We start from the raw sequence: 24379 nt of genomic DNA on the forward strand, positions 1-24379 counted from the left end.
TCTTAGGTTTTGCTTTTCTGGGAATATCTTGATCTGTCCTTCATATTTGATGGATAATTTTGCTGGGTACAGTATTCTTGGTTGACAGAGAATTTTTATTCCTATTTGAATAATGGACAAAGGCACTCGCTGCTTTTGTGGCCTTTTCTAAGTCTCTCTCTTACAGGTGTAGTGCCACTGACCCCTCTTCATAGTAGAGGAGGGATTTTTAAAAGTCAGGGGCCAACAATGCAAAGACCACAATTTCAAAAGCATTTATTCTGTTACAGAACCAACTGAGGATGTTAAGCGTCCTCAGGTGCCCTCCAATATAGTCCCTATTTTTCAATCAACATTTGCCTAACAGGAAATTGAGCTCAGCAAGATTCCATGACTCTCCCTAGGTTAAACAGGTTACACGGCTAGTCAGTGGGAGAACCAGCATCCAAATTGACATTCTCCCCCACTCTCTGTCCCATCTCCAAATCACTTACTAAGTTGCTTCTGGGCTATTATTTTGATACCAGAAATAGGGGAAAAAAAAGCACAGATAAGATACAAAAAAAGTATAATGAGATTAGCCATTCCAGAGCTATAGTTTTCCCCTTGACTTGTTATTTTGTGTATGACAAAATAAAATATCAGAGATGGCTTCTACATTGCTCAGCACTATGCTGTACGTGATATGCCACATATGAAGGTCTAGTTTTTAAAGACTCACTAGAAAATTACGATGTTTCACACAGTATATCTCATAAAGGCAAAATGTGAAAGTTCTTATCAGATTCAATGTGAGGCTAAAAATAGCATGAACCAATTTATAAATCTAAGTAAATCATTGCAATCCACATCTCATTTTTAATTACTGTAGAATGAACTATTTGTGACACTAACAGCACTGTTTAATGCCAAATGCTGTATCCTCAAAAGACTTCAAATCACACCAACCTTTTCCTACATCCTGGCAAAAATTAAACTGGTCTCAAGAATATTTAAGCCCATTAATGCAAACCTCTCCCTCTTCCTTGTGACCTGCAAAGTATTTCCAGCCCAGACTCAAAGAGCTTCTTTCATGTGGAAGAAGATCCCTTTCTTCCTCTGACCTCTGTGTTTCACAGAGCTGTACTGGAGCTCAAAATAAAATCAGATTCTGGAAAAGAACTAGTTTGAAATATTATGTGAAAAAGTCTTGGCAACAAGATTTGCTTCATATCATAATTTAAAGCCAGAAAATTTTGATCTGGAAGGCTTGCTAAGAGTGATTGAATTTTTTTAAATTAAAAGCAACATTTATTATCCTGAATGCCCTTGGTTACTAAGTCCATCTATAAAAATGAATGATGCAAGGCTTATTAGGACCAACTGTTGTTGGCATTCTTTTTCTATAATACTTTGTTAAATACTCAAAAACCAACAAAAGTTAAGCTGAATGAAATCAGAGTTCATTTAACAGGCTTTCTTCTAAAATTCAAGGGGAAAATATCTTCATACTATAAGTTACCAAGCAAATGCCCTTAAATATTCACACTGTGTGTCAGAGACAGTAAGACTGGCAAGGGACAAAGCAGGGTTTAGGGCTGTTATACAAAGAGTCACTAAGAGACACAGGTCACTCAATGGCACATAACAACAACATCACTATATATATCAATTAGTTGTAATTTCTTGGCACGGGGTGAAAGTGGATGATAATAGCTACTTATAATCTCTACTAGGGAGCTCTTTTGATAGGAGCTGTGCTGTCAACCCAAAGGTATAGGCAGTTCGAATCCATCAGCTGCTTTTAGGGAAAAAAGACAGGTAATCTCTTCCCAGGCAATTTATAGCCTATGAAAACAAAACCCACTTGAGGCTCAAATATGAATTGCTTCTGACTTGAAAGCGCATAGCAACAACAGAAATTCTCTCAGCCGTACTACTGCCACCCCCATTTACCACCACTAGTTTTAGAGGAATTGCCACTTTTACAAGTACAAATGTTTTCAGAGAAAGGATTTAAATAAGTGTTTCAGTCTTCATAGGTTTTTGTAATTCATATTATTTCTGTACTAACTTTTCATTTAGTGGCATAGCAGGTAGAGAATTGTCCTTCCTGCCAACACAAAGACAGGCAGGTTAAATCTATCAGCTGTTATGCTCCTAAAAGAGTAATAGCCTCTGACAACCCCCTGAAGAGTCAGCTATGAATCGGTTATGACTCGATGGCAATGAGCTGAACTGAATTGCTGCACTTCTCGTTGAGCCAGTTGGAGGAATTCTCATCTTAATAGTGGTTAAATTCTCATTTAACTGGAGGCATAGCAGTTATGTGATCTGAGATCTCGAGTTTGCACCCACCACCTGCTTAACAGGAAAAAGATGGGATAGTCTGCTTCTAGAAAGATTTACAGCTTTGAAGATACTCTGTAGCCATTCAACCCTAACCTACAGGATCATTCTGAGTCAGAAGAGTTTAGTTTTGTGGGGAGTACTTTAAAAGAGTGAATAGTGCCACCCACGAAAGTTTTTAACAAGAACCTGTGGGGAGCAGAGACATTCATACTTGATGGGAGGTTAACAAAACACTTGATGTGGAAAGGACGGAATAAGAAATGAAGGGTAAAACCATGCTCTGTAATATATACTCACAAAAAAATAAAATTCAATCTCAAAATTATGCTCTTTCTGAAAACAAAGTGACCTGTCATTGGGTTCCCAAGATCAAAAATCACACAGGAGGAGATTGTCCATTTTTCTTCCATGGCGCCACTGGTGAATTACAGTGGCCAGAGAGGAATGGCCTTCAGATTAGCAGGACAACTAACTTCCCTACTGGCCAGGACACCAGAGCTCCTTTTTTATTCTAAATGAAAAATTAATTACCAATTCCATGGAAAAGAGGGTGCTGAGCTCACATTTATCGCTACATTAAAATGTGGCACAGTTAAATGTCTTTCAGAAACTCAGAGCCTTTGAATTTGAGTTCAAAGTATTTCTTTTGCAAGGTGGGCTGGCACTGCAGTGCTATAAGTAAATGGTCACTACAGCTCTCACATATAAAGTATGAAAACTGACAAGTAAATCGAAATAGTAATGTAAAAAGGAAAAGGCACTGGCTCACACAGAATTACTCAAACAGGAACTAAGTACTTTGCTATATCAGCAAAGCAAGAGACTTCCCTGGATGAATCAATATATGTCCAGATAGGAAATGTAGGTTTCCCTTTTTTAAACAGTACAAAAGGCCAAGAAACTTTACAACTAAATAAATCAGACTGACCTGATGATGGTGTGCTAAAAGTCCGGTCATGGATGTTTTTATCCAGATGTTTCTATGCAGCCCAAATCAAACTCAGTATTAGAACTGAAACAAATAATCGCCTCACCCAGATTTTAAGTTGCAAAAGGGGAACAGACAACTTCTGAAAGGAGAGCCACCTTTCATTAAGTACTATGCCAGACTTTCACTTGTATTAGGACACCTGGTCCTCAGAGAGTTGGCCCTCTGACTTTCAGAAAACCCTGGAACCACCAGAGAATGGAGGGCAAGTGGGGCTAATCCCAAAGGGTGGTTATATGCTAACCGCTTTGAGAAACTACCTCCAAAAGCCTACATCCAAAGTCTCCAACAGATTTGACAACAGATCTGTCCTTTTCCAGAGGCCAGAAGTTACTATTACTATACCAAAAGTCTCCATCTCCCCTTCAGCTCTCTTCAATGGTCTTTGACTATGGCTTTCCCTTAATACAAAAGTTAACAGTATAAAACATGTGACATAAACTATATATAAAGACTACTATTCTTATAAGTTATGGTGATTATAAAATATATATGATGCATGTAAATTAGAGAACAATTTTATTTTAAATCTATAGCCCATTATTTTCTTCTCTTAACCCAACAGAACAAGCAATCCATCATATTTTAAGACCGTTTGAATCTTTGCTCTTCAGAAAGCTCCCATGAGGCACTCTGCTGGGAGCTCTGATGGCTAGTGCATGGCAGGCTGCATTGCTAATTCAAAGGCAGTGAGAATCTCTGGAAGTCTGAATCTAGCAGAGGCTCCACAGGAGAAAGGTGGGAAGTCTTCCTATTTTAAAGAAGGGTGGCTATGAGTAGGGTCTGACTCAGTGACAGCGGGTCTAAGGCACTCGGAAGAGCCCTGATGCTACAAATGCTTAAAAAAAAATTTACTGACTTTAAGACTGGATAAAGACCTGGAAATTTGCATCCATAAAGTTTATAGTCAAGAAAAATCTGACATGACAATTCTCCTTTGTCACATACAGTTGTCATCAGTCAGAATGAACTGCATCACACTTAACAATAAAATAGTCTCCATTTGAATAGTCACTGAGGCCAGACAGGAGTGACCAAAATATAGGATAAGGCTGCTCAATTGACCTTTATGACTGAGCCTACATACTATTTCTTACAATAACCAAACTCTAGATGAGATGTCACCCCCATGATGAGATGATCAGCTAACAAGCTCTTTGCAAGACTGAGTAGGAAAAACTGATCTTGCAATACAGATATGAAAAGGAATTGCACAAAAGTTAAGTCTTCAAGTTCACTGTAGGCATTAATCCTGTCTTTTCTTCATCTAATCCTACCCCCAAAGACCACAGTCCCTAGGTCCAAAACCAATCAGGCAAGAAGATCTAAATATGTATCTTTCTTTTTCCTCTTTTGTTTGACTACAATAGTTCAATAACTAAATATTTTTGTAAAAGTAATTATCACAATAAAACACAAGAAAATCCTACAAAGTTAACTTCCTCCATTGATCAAAAGATTCAAATGTTGGCTCTGATATGTCAAATGTGAATCATTAATAAAATACACTGACCTAGAAAATTTTAAAAGTATGAATGTTTGTTTCACATTTATACATTTTCCCCACACTTCATTTAAAAGCAATACAATAGAAATGTATCCTATCTCCATACTTTTTCAATCTCTATAAGGAACAGATGATCAGGGAGCCTCAGCTCTATGAAGAGAAACGTGGCATCAGGATTGGAGGAAGACTCATTAACAACCTAGGATATGCAGATGATACAACTTTGCTTGCTGAAACTGAGGAGTATCTGAAGCATTTGCGGCAGAAGGTCAATGACTGCAGCATTCAATATGGATTGAAGTTCGACATCAAGAAAACAAAGATTCTCACCACTGGATCAATTGGTGGCATCATGATAGATGGAGAAGAGATTGAAATTGTTAACAGTTTCATCTTGCTTGGCTCCATAATCAACACCCCTGATGTCAGCAACCATGAAATCAAAAGATTAACTGAATTAGGAAAATCTGCTCTCAGAGACCTTGTGAGAGCACTGAAGAGCGATAATGTCAATCTAGAGACTAAGGTGGCATCTGATCTAGGCCATGATCTTTGGCAATTACTTGCTATACATCAAAGATCTTGACAATGACTAAAGATGATAGAAGAATTGATGCTTTTGAATTGTGGTGGTGAAGAAGAGTATTGAATATGCTATCCACAGACTGCTAAGAGAACAAACATGTCTGTCCTGGAGAGGGAGGCTGCTCTTTGGAGGCAAGGATTTTGTAGCACTGTCTGACATACTTTGGGCATGTTGCTGGGGGGACCAGTCCTTGGAGAGGGACATTACACTTGGAAGAGTTTCAGAACAGTATAAGACAGGGAGATCCTGGGGGGGAGATGGACTGACTCAGTAAATGAGGACAGGGTATGAGATAGTCAAGTTGGCTCAGGATAAAGCAGGGTTCAGGGCTGTTGTACATAGGGTCACTAATACAACATAGCAACAACAATAAAAATCATAACTGAAGCCAATAAAAAATAAGAGCTATATATTCTAAGGAATATTAGGACTCACTCAGCTGAAGTCATAGCTTCTACAAACACAGATGAAAACATATGAATAATATCTATATAAAGAAGCAAATGTATATGGAAACCAACCAGTTTTATAACTGTACCACAAAAAGGCATCATGTGTGTCTCAAAAAGAACTTGGTGCACAGAACAAATACAATGAGAATTATTTTTATGATGTTCTAGTAATCCTGAATTCTAAACTAGGTTTACTTTAACCCATGCCAGGGTGCTCAGAAGAACACAAGGGACTGAGATTCTAGTCCCATTCAAACATTCCCTAAATGCATGAATATCTTCTCTAACAAGTTATGGGGTGTTGTTGTTTTTTTCCCAATTTTCTTATTGAGATGATTAATAAGAGGGTTTATCATTTTTCATTATTTCTCACTATGAAAACCCAAAACATTCATTAGTAGATAATGGTTAACTACTCCATGGTGCTTGAGAAGGCATTAAGAGATCATCATTATGAGAGACAGAAATAACCCAAGGGCCCACCAGCAGACAAATGGTTAAAGGAACTATAGTACATTCATAGTACGTAGAACTATGCAACAGTAAAGAACAAAAAACAATTCAAGAGATATTGCATAACATGAACGAATCTAGGAGACTATGCTGAGTAACATGTCAGTAAGAAATGTACAAATATTATATAAGACCACTATTATAAAAATCTAAGTAAAGGTTTACATACAAATAGGATAATTATTGGATGGCTACCAGGAATAAGAAGAGAGGGAAGGGGGAGTGTAATTAAGTTGGTGAAAGGAAAAGCAATATACAATAAAGGATGATCAAACATTGCCATTCATTAATTACACTAATTAATTGTAATTAATGTTATAAAACAAAATGTGTATTAATGATTCATCTAAAAACAAATGATTTGAAACTTTCACTCAAATCACAATAAAAGAAAAAGTTAAAAAGATCATCCTGTTAAGAATAGATAGTAAGAAAAAATTTTAAAAATAAACAAACAAGAATATATAGTAAGAATTATCACTATAACAGTAAATGAAAAAGAGAGAGCAAAACTCTACCTAAAATATTACAAAAGGAGAGGGGTGTTAATAATTTATAAAGTCAGAAAAGTCAGTCCCTTATGTTTGCATGATTTCTTCGCCTTTGGTTTTCTCTCCTGTTCTCTGTTTTTGGAGGGGGAAGAGGAACGGGAAGAGCACCTTCACATTTCCACTAAAGAGCATGAATACATTTAGACTACCATTTGTTTCTCAATTTTTATACAGTAGAGAATTGCAAGTTGCTCTGATGCTGGATGCTATGCACATGGAACTGCAAAAGTGAGTAGATTTCAGAGGAACTTCCACATAAAGGTTCTAGTAGCCTTCTACTAGAAAAAGACTGTCATGCTTGCAGTATGTGACCTCAGCAATGACTGAGGAGGTGCAGGGCTTGGTCGTGTTCTGTTTTGCTGTCCATAAGATCACCCTGAGTTGATGTTGACTAGATAGCACCTAACAAAAGAACAACCTACATTTATATGGGGATTATAGAAGGATTACTGGGGGGAAAATGCATTAATCCAAAAAGCATAGTTTTTCTTACTTATCAAGAAGGGACAAAGGATTCTAGGCACAGCAGGAATTTTTATAACTGCCACTTACTCATATTTTCCAGAAAGCCAAGTGGGCAGCTCTCATTCCTACTGCTTGTTTTCATGACAAGGAAAACTTGGCCCTCAAGGAACCCGGCCCTTTCATATTCTCGCCGTGTCAAACACACTTGCCAAGTCCCCATATGTTTCGCTAAGCAGTGCACTTTATTAAACTGCTACTCATTCCACCCACTAAAAAAATCTAAATATGCATCAACCAGCTGCCACCAAGTCAATTCTGACGCCTAGTGACTCCACGAGTGTCAGAAGAGAAAATGCAAAAGGTTTTCAATGCTCATGACCTTCCAGAAGCAAACCCTGCTTCCAAGACCAGGTGGAGTTGAACTGCTGAACTTCCAGTTATCAGTGAAGTGCTTAACAGTTTGCACCACTCAAGGGACCCCTCTAAAATCTCAAAAGAAGTTAAGACTAAGAAGCAAATATGAAGCTTCCATTTCCCTCCCAAAAATTCTGCCTTAGGATATGTAAATCTGAACTCAATGACTGGGGAAAAAAAGAGCATTTGGGGAAAGTTTTGATATATTCAGTGCCCATTAATGATAATTTCTTCCCCTATAATGTGGACATTTTCTTCCGGCAAAACACTTAGGTACTTAAAAAAATTTGCGATAGCAACTTCCCACTGTAGGCCACAATGGAAGCATTTATAAATTGCTCATTTTGGATGATTCTAAAAGGCTGAATAAATCAGAGAAATCTCCATTTTCTTCTTGGTAACTGGGCCATTAGGTAGAATAAAAACTCCTTCTCAAGTAATCTGATGCATTTCAAGGGAATTAAAAGACCACTCAGCAGCATCTTGGTGTGAATAATAGCAACTTAAAAAAAAAATTGCCAAACCAAGCGCCAGCTGGTAGAACCCAGAATGACTGTAAGCTCACGGTCCACTGGGAGCTCCAACCCAGAAAGGGACTCTCAGGAGACTCAGCAGGTGAGGGATTTTGCCCCGTTCCCACCAGAGTGCTTTGCTGCTTGTATATAATTTGGAGCACTGGGGCACACGTCTCTACCGCATATCCCCACCCTCCAGAGGCTGACAGTCTACAGAAGTAAACAGAAGGCAAATTAACAGATGAAAATGCAGAAGTGCTGAGTAATATCATAAAGAAGACAGGGCAGGACAGCAGAGGATCTTGTTCTCAGCACAGTAACTAGCTGGTCTTAGGTTCTTCAAGACACCGGACAACCCTGACCCTTGATAATCCTTGCCAATTATTTGCAGTTCCTTTGGGAAACTTCTGTATGTGGTTCAATATGATTGCAGGGGTGATGGAAATAGAGTTCATCCAGTCAGTCAGTCAGTCAGTCCCCTCTCTTGCCTCTCTTCTTCAAAAGTAACAGGTAATGGAGTTGGAGAAACAGGAACCTGATCTGGGTTGAAAAATCTTGGTCCACAGGAGTCTGTACCAGACTCTCCCACTTCTGCTATTTGCTTAAGAATGCACTTGTTTGACCTGAGAGAATGTTTTTGTTGTGGGTTGGTTTTTTATTCTTTTGATCCAGTGAAGAAGGTGTAGGAAAATAACATCTCCTATTTCAGGGAGCGGAATCTTATCTCCTAAACCAAGCCTAACTCCCCAAAAAGATAGATGAAGACGTTTGAACCCTGAACTTTAGTGTCCAATATAGCCAGCAATGTGTGAAAATGCCCATGAGGTCAGAGTGAAAGTTTAAAACTCTCCAACACAGAATTGTAGTAAGATGTTTCCAGGTACTCTGAGTTGGAACTAAAATAAGTTTGAAAGATAATTAAGAGAAATTTGGTTTAGAAAATTTAGGTTAGAATAAATGACAGGGGTATAAATTAGATAGGAGAGGAAAGTAGTGTGGAAAGGAGGCTGGGCACCTACAAGGTCAAATCTTGACTGCCATGACATGGGCCACTGACATAAGCCACAGACGCATGTTAATAGGCATATACTCTTGTTGTTGTGTACTGTAGAGTTGGAACCAACTCAGAACTGACCCTCCGGTGGGTTTCAGAAGCAGTTAATCACACAGGAGGAGACTGCTCATCCTTTTCCTGTGTAGCAACTAGTGGCCTCAAACCACTTGCCTCTGGGATTGCAGTGCAGCTTCTTGTCACTAGGCCACCAGAGCTCCCTAGGTATATACTAGTTTGATTTAAAAAACTGAAGTTGAATTATCTTTGTATGGGAAGAACCAATGGCTGTCTTATTTAATGAAAAGGTAATATTTCCAATAAAGTCAGCATTTTCTATATATTATACACACATGTATACATGTTGTGCTTGACTACTAAACTAAAGTTTATCAGTTCAAACACATCCAGTGATACTGTGAAAGAAAAGGATTTGCAAGACATTTCCATGACAATTTCAACCAAGAAAACACTACAGAGCTCTACTAGTTTGTAACAAAGATCTCCATGAGCCAAAATCAATTCCATGACAACGGGTATGTTTTGCCTTTAACATTCAAAATACCCTTGGAATGTATTTGTCATTCACATTTTACAGATGAGTAAACAAAGGATCAAACCCACAATGAATATAGCCAGTATTGTGATCTAGGTCAGTCTTACTACTAAGCTTGTAGTATGCTATAGCTGAGGTTGAAGAATACAGGAAACATCAAGGACTCTTGGTGTTTGGTGCTTAACTACAACTCAACTGACACGTGAAATCTCCAGTGACGTGAAACCCTCAATACAATAGCAAATGCACTAACTTCCTAAAGCAATAACGGAAAAATAATCAAAAACAAAGAATGCATCTGTATGCATTTAAAAATTCTGTCTTCTTGGTCTGCTGTTTAAGAAGTCTGCCAGGTAAACAGAGCCTCTTCACCAGCATCTTCCAGAAGGAAAGCTGCCTTAGTTTGCAATCTGCCTAACCACTACTTGCTCTACCTTTGTAATCAGTCAAAACTAACCAAATGGAACATAAGTGAGTCAGCTGTGAAACTCCTGTTCTTCACAGTGGGCTGGGTGATGGCAAAAGACAGCAGATGGAGCTTCATTTTTAAATGAAATGTCTTGGCACTAGCCTCTACTAAGAGTTTTCCCTTGTTTCCATCTGGTTGTAGTCTTGGAATGCATACATGAGAGAATGGAAAAAGAAAACTCTGTTGACATGCTAAACCACTAGAAAAGCTGAAGTGGCTGACAGCACATTCTCTAAATCCTCAGAGATTAGAACACTCTGCCCAAGGAATGTTGTGACACTGCTGTTAAGCAACAGGCAAGTTCTGCTCTCCAGACCTACGCTTGTTCTGGTAAATAAACGGAAAAAAAAAAGTTGGAGTTGGATGAATTGATGTGTGAGTCCTAGTTCTGTTGCTATTAATACTGAATGCCTCACTCAGGGTATTTACTGACTTTCAAACTTGGCTGTTTCATCTTTAAAGTGGAAGCTACCACAAAAGCCACAACACAAGGTTATTGTGATAATTAAGTGAGATATCATCAATTAAAACCAAAACAAAACCCACTGCCATTGAGACAATTCCAATGTATGACAACCCTTCATCAGGTTTTGAGGCTGTAAATCTTAACCACAACAGATTAACTCATCTTTCTTTTTCAGGGCAACTGGTGTATCTGAACAATTGCCCTTTGGTTAGCAGCCCAACGTGTAGCTCACTGCACCCTGAAAGTTTCTGAAAAAGGTTCGGGAAGGTTACTAAAGGGCTAGGTAACTAGTGTTGGGTCCCACCATACTAAAAGCTTTAGAAAAGACAAATGTCATTGCTAACAGGTAACAGGAATAGTTCTAGAACCAAGAAAACAACAAAGAATTTATAAAGCATCTCCTTTTAATTCATCATTTCTAATTTATAATTGAGTAAAACAAGTTAGTAAGTGGTAACGTTACCAGAAGGTATTCAGAAAATTCCCAGAGATTTCCTGTTTTCTCTGAATCAACTGCATCTGCTATTGTTAGGTGCTGACCTTCCAATGGGTTTTCAGAGAATGTAAATTGCATGGGAGGAGACTGTCCATCTTTCTCCTGTGAAACAACTGCTGGATTCAAACCATTTGCCTTTGGGTTGGCAGCACAACTCCTTACCACTAGGCAAGCAGAGCTCCCTATATCCATTAAGAATACCTTTCTAATATGTGGCTTCATTAACAGCATTCTCTGATGTAGATGATTCTCACCAGGAGCCAAAACCAAACAATGTATTAACTGTATGAACCTGAAGTAATATCAAGATATGATTATCATTAAAGTTGTAAAAGGTCACTGTCACTGAGTTGGCTGTGATTCATGGTAATACTCCATAATTTACAAGCTTGTAAATCTAAATGAGAGAAGATTATTCTGCTTTCTCTGATGGAGCAGTTCATGAATTTAAATCACCAACCTTTCAGTTAGCAGTGCAATGTGCTACACACTTTGCCATCAAAGCTACTTAAAGCTACAAAGGAGAGCAAGAGAAGTCCTTTCTCACACAGCTCCTATGCCGAGAGAGAGAGAGAGAGAGCACAGCGGCTAGAGGAACAGCCTTGAAAATCAAGCTATCTGGTGTCGAGTTTCTGTTATTAATACTTATTAGTTGTGACTCTGTAGTTGTTGTTAGGGGCTGTCAAGTCAGCTACAACTCATAACAACGCTATAGACAAAAGAACAGAGTTCTATCTGACCTGGTGGCATTCTTACAAAACAATGCTTACACCTACGTAAGCCTGTGCTTAAAACTCCCTGTTCCAGTCGCTGTGTCAATCCATTGTTTGTCTGTCGTTTGTTTCAATCCATTCTTTTAGTGTCTTCTTTTTTGATGAACCTCTGTTTTCCCTTTTTTTAAAAAAATTTCTTGGGTTTCTTTTTTTATTCATTCATTCTCCCTGCCCCTCCTGACAACCTGGACAAAGTATGTGAGACAGAGTCCCACCCTCCTTGACTCCAAGGAGCAGCCTGGCTGTCCTTTACCTGCATTCTCAGTTTTCTCATCTACAATGAGGGCAGTTGTATTACTTGTTTCACATTATGATGAGGACAGAATGGTTTAATACAAGTTAAAAGCACAGAATCATGCTCAATATGGGAACTCAGTAAATACCACCCACTATTCTTATTATTCTTAATCTACAGAGGGGGCTGGAGACACCCTGACCACATTTGCACTAAAGCATCTGATGTGTACCCTGAAGATGTTACATTCAAAGTCATTTATAAATGATACCTGGTGGTCAAACATATTGAGCCAGAAAACATTCCAGAAAAACAAACAAACAAAAAACACACAAAAATAAAACCCCAGCTCCATTCAACTCCTTATAATCAGAGAACCCTGACGGTTTAGTGGGTTACTCACTGGGCTGCTAACTGAAAGGTCATTGGTTCAAATCTACCAGTGACTCCTCAGGAGAAAGATGGGGTAGTTTGCTCCCAAAAAAATTATAAAGGTGAGAGCTCTACTGGCAGTTCTACTCTGCCCTATAGGATTTCTTTAACAGCAGTGGATTTAACAGAAGATCACTGTTGTTGTAACAGTGTTACTACAATGGACTATAATGTTCTATCACCAAAGACTCTAAAATCTCAATATATAGTATAACATTTTGAAAATAAATGATTGTAGGAAGAATCACAGAATGAAAGCACCAGAAGCAACCTTCTCTTTTATAGTGCATTGTATTCTAAGGCTACCGAATCTCTGCAATAATAAAAGGCTCATCCTGGTGTATTTCCCAAATGTAAAAAATCCTTTTAATGAGTATCAGGAAAAATAGAAAAAGATAGAAAAGATAGAAAGGCAGTGTATAGGTTAAAACTGTTAGGCCCCTATCAGTTTTGAAGAGGGAGCAATATGTGATTCTTAAAACATAGTCCTCTCCATAAAGGAGCTTCTGACCCTCAACAGAAACAATTAGGTGCAGAAATATCCTCTCTTTTGACAAGGTTTCCCTCTCCTTTGCTGCTCCTCCACCTAAACACACATACGTGAATAACAAAAACACAGTTATGCCAAGCATATCAGTAATACAAATCAGAGCTTGATTTTCCAAGACAGTGAAAAACAAACAGCTTCTGACTGGCTTACATTAAAAATCAACAACAACAAACGAGCTCTCATTTAGTTGACTACAAATCATGGAAATCTCATGTGTGCAAAATAGAATTAGAAAATACGTTTTCTTGATGGTATTCTTTATGGAAGCAGATTGCCAGGCCTTTCTTCATTGTCACCTTTGGATGGGGCCAACCTGCCTGTCTAAGGTGGTATTCAGGTGCAAACTGGCTCACTACCCATGATCTGAATGTCCTGGGTAACACATTCAAAGTGTAAATAAGCTTCCTCCGTATACCTGCTGCTGGATTGATAAGGCATAAAATGGTCCTCCATCATTGAAAAATTCTTAAAGTTACTTTTAGGAACACCTACGCTGTCAACCAGAGGCATAAATGGACCGTAATGCCAGGCTCATGATCCAAGTCATTATCTTCTACGGATATACATTTACATAAATTATTTCATCAAAGAACATTTCAGAACTGCTCTCTCTACAAATGGAAAATAATTTTTAAAAGACTGAGTTTCTATTTCAACAAAATATGTAAAAGAATATACTAATCACAGAAATTAAAGTTCCCTCATATTCCTCCCATCATTCAGTGAGCAGCGACCATGGAAAGATTTTGATCCATTTGGGGATATGAAAAATCCAGCATTACATGTTGTGCACACAGAACTAACTTCCTGGTAAAAAGCAGCACTCCAGTCTCCAAGGCAAGCAGTTCAAATCTGCCAGCAACTCTGCAGAAGGAGGGTCAACCTCCTCTGGTATGATTAACTGCTTCTGAAAACTCACTGGAGGGTCAGCTATGGATCGGTTCCAACTTGATAGCACACAACAACAACAATATGTTTCTAGTTTATTAGATCCAAATTGGGATAATGGAAACAAATGACCACTGAAACCACTGTGTGTGTGTGTGTGTGTGTGTGTGTGTGTGTGTGTGTGTGTGTGTGTAAGGCAGTAGATGAGCTTTACATTGTGAATGAGTTAACAGTTCTCAATTATCATTAAAATCTATCATCAGGTAGGGAGTAAACCATAGAAATACCATCTGTCACTTAATGACTCTTCGCCTGTAGCTATTATCTGTGGCGCATGTCCCAGCAGAGCTTCCAGATTAGGACTGAGGAATAAGAAAGACATTGTGATCTATTTCTGAAAAAAATCAGCCAGTGAAAATGCTATAGATCCCAAAGGTCCAGTTCCATTGTGGATGGTGTCTCCATGAGCTGGGGCCAACATCAAGCCAATAAAAACAATAAAACAACCACAAGTAAGCTATAAAAATAAATAAAACCTTTCTTTCTTAAGCAAATATTGTGTTTCTATAAAGCAATATGCTAAGTGCTAGAAAAAACATGGTAGAGCACTCAGATCTGTCTTTGAACAACTGAATCCATATAGGAGAATAAAATCCAGGTGGTGGTTGTTAAGTTCAGTTGAGTCAAGTAGTACTCTATGTCATAGTGACTCTATGAACAGTCAACCTGAACCTTTCCCTATGCCGTGCCATCCTCCTCATCTCTGACACACTAGAGAGCATTCCTGAAGTCACTGTGTCACTCGATCTCATTAGGAGTCTTCCTCTCCTTCTTTGACCTTTCATCTTTCTAAGCACATTGTGCCTTTTTGGAAAGGGAATAGCCTTACTTAGCTACATGTCCAAAGTATGAAAGATGAAGCTTTGTCATTTTTGCTTCCAAGAAGCACTCTGGCTGCACTTTTCCCAAGACATTTCTGTACAGACAGAAACAAAGGTTTACCTGATACAAAGCTACTTCAATCTGAGTAATTTAACAGGCTATCTGGGATAAGTTTTCATATGTATAGGTAAAAGAACTAGCTTCTACTTGCTTTAAAAGGCAGACTAAGGAAGATTAATGTTAAGATCATCTTAGCTCTTTGGTGACAAAGTGGGTTAGAAGTTGTGCTGTCAACCCAAAGGCACGTGGTTCAGAACCATTAGTTACTCCATGGGAGAAAGATGAATAATCTCCTCCCACAATGTACTACCTATGAAAATCTACTGGTGGTTAGCTATGAGTCGGTTCCATAACAACAATAATAAGATTATCCTGCTAGTGACTGTACAGAAATTTTTTAAATATTCATCTTCAAGGAGGTACATTTACAGAACACAAAATATATGAATCTTTAAGTGTATAATTTGAGGAGCTATGAAAATATATGTACCAAGTAACTACCACCACAATGAAGACCATTCCAAAAAAATCCCGTTGTTTTCCTTTGCAGTCAGTCTTCTATCCTTAGGCCTTGGCAACTAAAAATTAGCTTCTCTCACTCAAAATTAGTTTTGTCTGTCCTGCAATTTTATATAAATAGAATCAAGTAGCTTGTAGGTTTAAAAAATTTTTTTACTATTTATAAATAGCTTTTTAATTCAATATAAGTCTTTTTAAGGACTTTTTTTTTTCCAAGTAGTATTCCACTTATGGGCACAAAATAATTTGTTTTTTTCGTTCCCATCTGGATAGACACTTGGGTTGGTTTTGATTATTATGAATACTGTGTATAAGTCTTTAAGAGAATCAAATGCTTCTCTTTTTAATGGATAAATGCTTAGAATAGAGTTAAGTGATATAAGTGCCTATTTAACTTTATAAGAAATGGTCAAGCTGTTTGCCAAAGTAGTTATAGCATTTTTACATTCCTAGCAACCATATATGGAAGATCTAACTTACACACGCTAACCAACATTTGGCAGTCTCAGTCTTAATTTTTAGTCATTGTCAAAGAGAAAAGTGAAACCAAAGGCTTAATCAGAATGTTGATCAGAGAGGAATCTCAGTACACAAGCACTGTGGGCCAGTCAGGAAGTCCAATGAAAACACTGAATTCCCATCCATGAAGGAACTCTCAAAGAATCTGAATGGTGGCTTCTTTTTTTATAGAATCATAGCTAAATAAACCAAGAAAGATCTTGTTTCTTACACTTCATTATTCCTTTTTATATCTCCAGAGGATATACTACCTCATCTGTGAAGAAATCTTATAATCATAGACCTCTACCTGACAAATAATAAATTCTATCAGACTTTGCAGTAGGCAGTAGAAAGGATTCAAATAAAGAAACATTAGTAAAATATACTAAAATTAAAAGCCCACCCATGGATTAGATGTATATTTTGCCAAACTTTTAAACCCATACTATTTTTTCCCATTTAAAAAAAAATAAGTCTTTATACTGGTTGAAGAGTGATTAAAAATAATTTACACTTAATTACTCTAATTTGGGCAGATTTTGTTCAAAATGAAGAGCTTGTTTTCATCAACCAAACCACAGCAATAAGGACCTGACTTCCAAGAAAGCAGTTCGGATTATTAGCAAGAAAAAGCCTGTTACTGCAGACCCTGCTTTTCTTTCACAGACTCCTAGGTGAGCTATTATAAAGGCTATCCTTAGACTGAATAAGGGAAAAGAAGAAACACAATCACCATCTCAGCATTTTAATAAAGTAGCTATTCCCTCTGTTTGTAGTGTCCTGTACCCACATTAATTTTTCTTCAAACCCCTTCACAAAGGGCATACTTAGTTCTTGTTTCTCCTAAGTAGGTCAACTTCTCTTTACACATGCTTTCATATCACTGATTTTCCTCCTCCCCCCCCCCATAGTCTATAGTTAGATTGCTTTTAGTGAGCAAATATTTAATACCTACATCTTCGAATTGTGGTGCTAGAGAAGAGTCTTGAACATACCATGAACTGCCAAGAAAACAAATAGGTCTGTCTTGGAGAGGATGAAACCAAGTCTTTCCTTGGAGGCTAGGATTTTTGAAGCTCTGCTTCACTTACTCTGGGCACGTGGCCAGGAGAGATCGGTCCTTGGAGAAGGACATCATGCTCGGAAGGGTGCATGGACAGCCGAGGTGAGGGAGACCCCGGATGAGATGGATTGATACAGTAAATGGGACAATGGGGTTTGGTGTGTTGGAATTAGTGAGACTGGGTCAGGACAGGGAAGAGTTTCAGAACTGCTGTACACAGGGTTGCTATACCTCTCAGGCGACTCAATGGCACATAACAATAACATTAAGACAGGTTTGGAAGCAGGAGTGGCATCCACTTCCTAAACAACATGCCTCCGGAAACTCTATGAACTTTTATAAATGTTGATAGTTGTAGAGGGGCTTCAGGCGTTTTGTTCGTAGTGTCACTATGAGTTGTCCTCAACTTGATGACAACAACAACAACAGTCTCTCACTGACCAAAAAAAGCAAACTCCATGAGAGAAGTTAGCAAGCACAGCACATAAACAAACAAACAAACAAAAAACCAGTTGTCACTGTGTCAATTCCAACTCATGGTGACCAATTATGACTCTGAGTGTAACTTTGTTTCTCAAGATTATTTGCATGACAAAGTCCAAAATAAGAGGTGCATAGAAAAGTGGACTTAGGGAAAATGTGCAACAATGAATGAATGAAAATCCAAGTTTTCTGTAAACTTTCACTAAAGTCACAATTTTAAAAATTCCTAATTTTTTTTTCTTTTCAGCAGCTGACATCTCATAAGTAGATTTTGTCTGAGGTACCTCTAGGTAAACTCGAACTACCAACCTTTTGGTTAGTGGCGGAGATTCTCCCTATTCAGGGACTCCTACTTAGCACATAACAGGGACTCAAAAAATTATTTGACAAATTAGCTAATAAGTTGACCAGAACATTCTCTAGAATTATGGGTTGAATTGTATCTTCTAAAATGATAACCTGAAGTGTTTGCTTCTATATTTCAAAGAATATAATACATTTTGGAAACAGGGCCTCCTAAGATGATGTCACACTGGAGTAGGGTGAGTCCTAACTTCATGAGTGATGATTTATTTACAAAAGAGGAACACAGATAAAGCAAATACTCAGGAGCTCAAGGGGAAGAATGCAATGTAAAGACACATCTATAAGGCAGGGAATGCCAAGATCCCTCTGTCAGTCTTCAAAAGGACTTTCCAATTCAGTTTGGACTTCTAGCCTCCAGAACTGTAAGAGAATAAATCTCGGTTATGTAAAGCCATCTAATGTGTGATACTTTGCTATGGTAGCCTTCAGAGACTAAGGCATCAGGAATGTGACTGATAAGTTTCCCAGGTTCACATACATTAGAAAACAATGGTGGCTGCTTTGTTCTCAATTAGAGGAAAAATGAAACTGAAAAATGTGGGTGTTAAAGTTGCCCTGTCTTTTTCTGTCCTAATTTCCATCCTATTGTCTGCTTAAATGTCAGATCTCCTTTATCAACCTATGCTCTCAAAATTCAAAACCATAAAAAGGATGAAGGCTTTCAGAACAATTTTTTTTTTCTCCAGGACAATGCAACATCAAAGCATTTCTCATACTTTAAGACTTTAAATCTGGATGTCTTAGTAATTCATAAAGGGAATTCAGTTATCCCATAAAACCCAGGTCATTATTTCCTATGGCAGGAGCACCACTTTGCTAATATTTTGAGATTTTGTTAGAATTTCCATATTGCTCTTGCAGATTTTATGATCAGAAATGGCTAAGACAATAACTTATGCCTAAAATGCAAATTAAAAACAAAACTACCCTCTTTTTCATTTACTATTCATGTTGTTGTGTACAGTAGAGTCGGAATCAAACCACAGCTGACCTTCTGGTGGGTTTTCAGAAGGAGTTAATGGCATGGGAGGAAACTGCTCACCTTCTCCCCCAGAGCAGCTAGTGGCCTTGAACCACATGTCCTTGTGATTGCAGCACAGATTCCTGCCACTAGGCCATCAGAGTTCCCTATTCTACTGGAAAATCAAGTTGCCTCTGAACCATCCACCCAAGTATAAGAAACCTCAGTGAAATCTTGCAAGAATAGAGTTTGATGAAATTAGTACTAGATGCTCAATGCATGCTCAGCTCTCACCAAATGCAAACAAACTATTTATAATGTATTCTATTCATGATTGCAAGTAAACCCTCTACACTCTAAGAATGCAATCATATCCTTAATACCCAAATATCATTAACATAATCTTAGGAAGGTATTGTGGGAAGGCTGTGTTGGTTTGTTTCTTGTTTGTTTGTTTTTTCACTTAGATATTAGATATGAATTTTATATTTAGAATGTGCTAGACACTGTTAATATTCCCTGGAAATATAAACATTTTATTAACCTAATTCTTATTCAGGGCACTCTAGTGGCTAAATGATAAGACATTGTAATATGAATACAAAGTCTCACAGTTCAAATATATCAACTGCTCAACAGGGAAAACACAGGTAATCTCCTCTTTTGAAATTTACTACCTCTGAAAACCTACTGGAGGGTGAACTATGAGTCCATTCTGAGTCAATGGTACAGAATAGCAATCCTTCTTTAGAGAGCTCTGGTGGTCTAGGTGATAGAAAGCAGTACTGCTAACACAAACATGACATTTCTGTACTGGTTCAAAACCATCAGGGGCTCTGTGTCAGAAAGCTGAGGAATATCTCCTCTACAATCTACAGTCTCCTGAAAATGTGCTAGAAGGGCAGCTACAAGTCAGCTCTGACTCAATAACAATGAGTGATGATAAATATTTACTAACGGGAGCTTCTAGTGGCACAGGCCACGGAGGATTGCTGTGCCACTTCAAAGGTCGTATCTTGAGGCTTACTCAAAAAATCACACCTCTGGTGGGTCAAATCCACCAGCAGCTCCCCGGAAGAAAGACAGGCAATATACAGCCTTTGGAAACCCAAAGGGAGTTCAGCTAGGAGTCAATTCTGAGTAGATGGCACTGAGAGAGAGATCCTTATTCTTATGGCACGGTGGTTAAAATATTCAGCTGCTAACAGGTCAAAGCTTTGACCTCAGTTGCCACTCTGCTGGCGAATAATCTGACAGTCTGCCTCTGTAAAAACCTGGATAGCCTTGGAACTCCTAAGGGGCAATTCTGGTCTGTTCTACAGGGTTCCTAAGAGTCAGCATCAACTTGAAAGCAGTAGGTTTGGTTTTGGTTTAATTCCTTATTGAGATTTGAGAAGCCAACATTTCATTGCCATTTCATCATACTCTTTCTTATTTTAAGGTGTCTTCTAATAACCAGAAAAGTATTCTTACCAAAGAAGTAAATTCTTATACTATTTTAAATATACAGTATTATAATCTTTACATCTTTTCTTTCTGAAAATAGTTGTCTCCAACCTAAAATTCTGATAAATTTAAATGATCAGAGACTTAATTTTTAAATGCTAAACACGGATCTAAAAAACAGTTTTATCCTCAAGACCCAATTGAAGAATTTTATTTTTGAAAAGATGAATTACTGTAAGTTTAGATTTCCCACCACCTGGTTATAAGAAACATTATCAGAAACTTAGCAAATGCCCCAGGTTTTCAGATTAGCATCATCCATAACTCCATGGAAAATGCACCCAAAATTTTATCTCAAAAATTTGATATATAATAAATTCACAGTAAATCCCACAGATCTCCTATAACCACAAACCAAAAGGGGAAAACAGAATGCAACAAAACTAGAAGCTTAATAAGAACAGATGCCTCTTCCTGACAAGGCTACAGCTGTCAGGCAAAGCAATCCTTTTTAAGCTGACCCAACTTTCCCACATTCCATAAGGTATAATATTTATCTCGAGACAAAAAAGACTACGGGTTACTACTGGCAACTGTTAATAAAAAGAAAGTCAATGAATTCAGGCTGTTTGTAGTGACAATTATTCAAATACTAGGAATTGTTCTAAAAATAAAATCCTGAAGACGGGCCAACATTTTGTAAATGTACTAGTGAAGGAAAAATCCAAGCAAGTAAGTATCCTCCAAGTGAGTCTTACACTTTATAGAAAATCTTAATGAATTGGAAGATAGCATTAAAACTGAACTTTCATACATTTCCCACCTATGTAAACTCAACAGGTAGAAAGGATGTAAGAATTAAAGGAAGATAACAGAGTGACAGATGTAGAAGACTCAGCATCTAGGAAATCTGTATATATAACTTTCCTGGATACTTTAAATTAAACTGTTTCAAAACAGAAGTTGTTATAAAAATATGGATATTTGGTATTTTGATTACCTGACAGGCATATATAAGTCAAATATTCGCCTTGGCCTCCAGTTGCTAGGAAAGGAATCTTTTTCTTTGTCCTCCTCTTGACTTGGACAGCTCCCAGCATCCTTTCATCAAGGGGTGCAAAAATTTCCTTGCTGATGGTAGATTTGGCACTCATTGTGGAACAAATGAGGAAGACACACAGTGAATTTCCTAAGAAGAAAAATAAAAGGAAAATTGTAGTTGACAATATTGGCAGGGTTTATATAAAAAATGAGTTGCATATTAATTTGCATGAACTCATTTAATAGTTTAACCTCTTGCTGGCTTGTGATTTATTAAGAAATCATTAAAAATCAAGTCTTCACATTTTTAATAACTATTTAAAACTACAAATGAAACATAATCTTAATTTATTCCCTAGAAAAAAAAAATCAAACACAATGAGAAATAGAATCAGAAAATGAGATCCAGAAAATCTGCTCAGATCTTGACCCTAACAGGATATAACCAAAGCTGGCAAGCAGTATCAACACCGCTCCTATTCTGTAAGAAATATGGCTTCATAATACCAGTTGAGAAATCTTTCAATTATCCAACAACCCTTAAAGTCAAAGTTATTTAAGTGAATAGCTGCTGTTAGATGCTGTGATGTTAGCCTAAAGTTGGATATTTTAGCCATTACCTTAGCCCCTTCTGGTCTCCAGCTACCTTAACTGCAGACACATGGCAAATCATCAACAGCTGTGGGACTCAATAAATGAGAGTGCTTCTACACATTAAGCTGCAGGACTTGAGGGAGACTGGATCAAGAGCATGGAGAGAGCAAGACGCTGGTGACAAAACCTTGGTGATGGTGGTGGAAAGACTGGGGCATTGCTGTGGAGGAACTGTGGACAGGTGTAACCAGAGGAGCCCTGAGATACAGGCCACAGATAAAGGTTTTGCTGTTCTTGCTGGATGCTGGGAAGAGAAGCTCACTTATAACTATTCTGAGGAAAAACTTGATGGATAATTTGGATTTAACTGCTGAACTGAAACCAGGACTTTTGCTAATTAAGGAACTATGTTTTGCTATTAATTTGGCTTGAGACTGCTGAACTTAACCTGGATTTCTATTCTTTGCTTCTCTCATTTGCAAACCTATTTCCCTAATAAACCCCACTCTTGTACCACAACTGTGAGTAAAGTCTAGTCAACAAGGAATAAATCAACCTCTTGCTACTGGTATGGCTCTAGAGGCATCATGGGGGCTAGGCTACCAGCTCTCTTATCTGCTTTCATTACTCCTAAGGCAGTGGAGTGGCTGTGCTATTTTCACTCCCTCTGGCATTTTCGGAGAGACACTGAGGACCCTGTACCCCTGTGTCCCATTTTCTACCCTTAACAGGCACTGTTAAGATGATTTAGATTCATAGTGACCCACTGTGACCCAGCAGAACTGCTTCATAGGGGTTTTAGGCTATAATCTTTACTGGAGCATACTGCCAGGTCTTCTTCCTTGTTAAAAATAAAACCAATCAATTGCCATTTAATCTATTTCAACTCATAGTGACCATAGTGTTTCCAAGGCTGACCTTTCAGATGGCAATACACACACTATGCCACTAGAGTTGTTTGCAGAATATCTGAGTGTATTAAAACTATCTGAGTTTATTAAAACGGCCACTTGGCAGTCTACCCCTTAACTTATCCACAGGTCCTATATGTTGTTGTTGTTGTTTGTTGTTGTTGTTGCTGTTGTTAAGTGCCATCAAGTTAAGTACAACTCATAGCAACCTTATGATCAAAAGACCTGAACCCTGTTCTCTAATTATTATCCTTTCTCTGCATTCAGAGTTTCTGGAGGCATGTTATTTAGGAAGTGGATGCCACTTCTGCTTCCAAACCTCTCATAGTATGTTACTGTTGTTATTATGTGCCATTGAGTTGCCTGCAATGTATAGCAACCCTGTCCTGAGCCACTCTCACTAATTCTGACACACCAACCCCCATTGCCTCAGTATGTCAGATGAAGCTTCAGAATCCTTGCCTCCAGGGAGCAAGCAGCCTGGTTTAACCCTCTCTGGGATGAATCTGTTAATTTTCTTAGCAGTCCATGGTATATTCAATACTCTGCTCCAATTCTCTGATGCATAGCAAGTGATTTCAAAGACCATGGCATGTATCAGGCACACTTAGTCTCCAGAGTAACATACATTGCTCTTTGTACTTTGGAGAGGTTCCTAACAGCAGACTTTCTCATTGTAATACGTCTTTTAATTTCCTGGCTGCTGTGCCAAGAGTGTTGACTGTGGAGCCAAGCAAACAAAAGCTGTGAACAATCTCAATCTCTTCACCATCCATCCTGATGATGCCAGTGGTGGCCCAGTGGTAAGAATCTTTGTTTTCTTGATATTGAGCCTCAATCCATATTGAAGGCTGCAGTCCTTGACCTTCTGCAGCAAGTGTTCCAGGTCCTCCTCAGTTTCAACAAGCAGGGTGTGTCATCTGTACAACACATATTGTTGATGAATCTTCCACCAATCTTGATGCCACACTTCTCCTCATAGAGCCCAGCCTCCAGGATAATCGGTTTACAGGTTGAAAAGATATGAAGATAAAACACATCCCCGGCATACGAACTTCCCAATTTTGAACCATACAGTGTTTTCTACTTGTTCTGATTACTGCATCCTGGTCCAAGTATAGGTTTCACATTAATATGATCAAGTGTTCTGGGATTCCATTTTTCTGAGTCAGCCACAGTTTGTTGTTAACCACATAGTCAAATGCCTTTGCATAATCAATGAAACACAGGCATTCCTCTGATACTACTTAATCAATGACTTAGTCATTGCAAATACATTTTATAAGAAACATAAATGCAGGTTATACACATAGATTTCACCTGATGGTATGCATA

General features: G+C 38.1%; 1 protein-coding gene across 1 annotated transcript in view; it reads right to left on the bottom strand.

The window, feature by feature from the left end:
* LOC102872987 (syntaxin-binding protein 6-like) overlaps positions 1 to 21679 on the bottom strand; it is a 226471-nt gene extending 204792 nt beyond the window's left edge. Inside the window, exon 1 of the mRNA XM_006889961.1 lies at positions 21499 to 21679. Coding sequence (XP_006890023.1) covers positions 21499 to 21652 — 154 coding nt within the window. The 5' untranslated portion in view covers positions 21653 to 21679. The remainder of the gene's footprint in view (positions 1 to 21498) is intronic.
* Between the last annotated feature and the right edge of the window lie 2700 nt (positions 21680 to 24379).

This window comes from Elephantulus edwardii, unplaced genomic scaffold (assembly GCF_000299155.1).
Source record: "Elephantulus edwardii isolate Elephantulus edwardi_28Jun2011 unplaced genomic scaffold, EleEdw1.0 scaffold00084, whole genome shotgun sequence".
Lineage (NCBI taxonomy): Eukaryota > Metazoa > Chordata > Mammalia > Macroscelidea > Macroscelididae > Elephantulus > Elephantulus edwardii.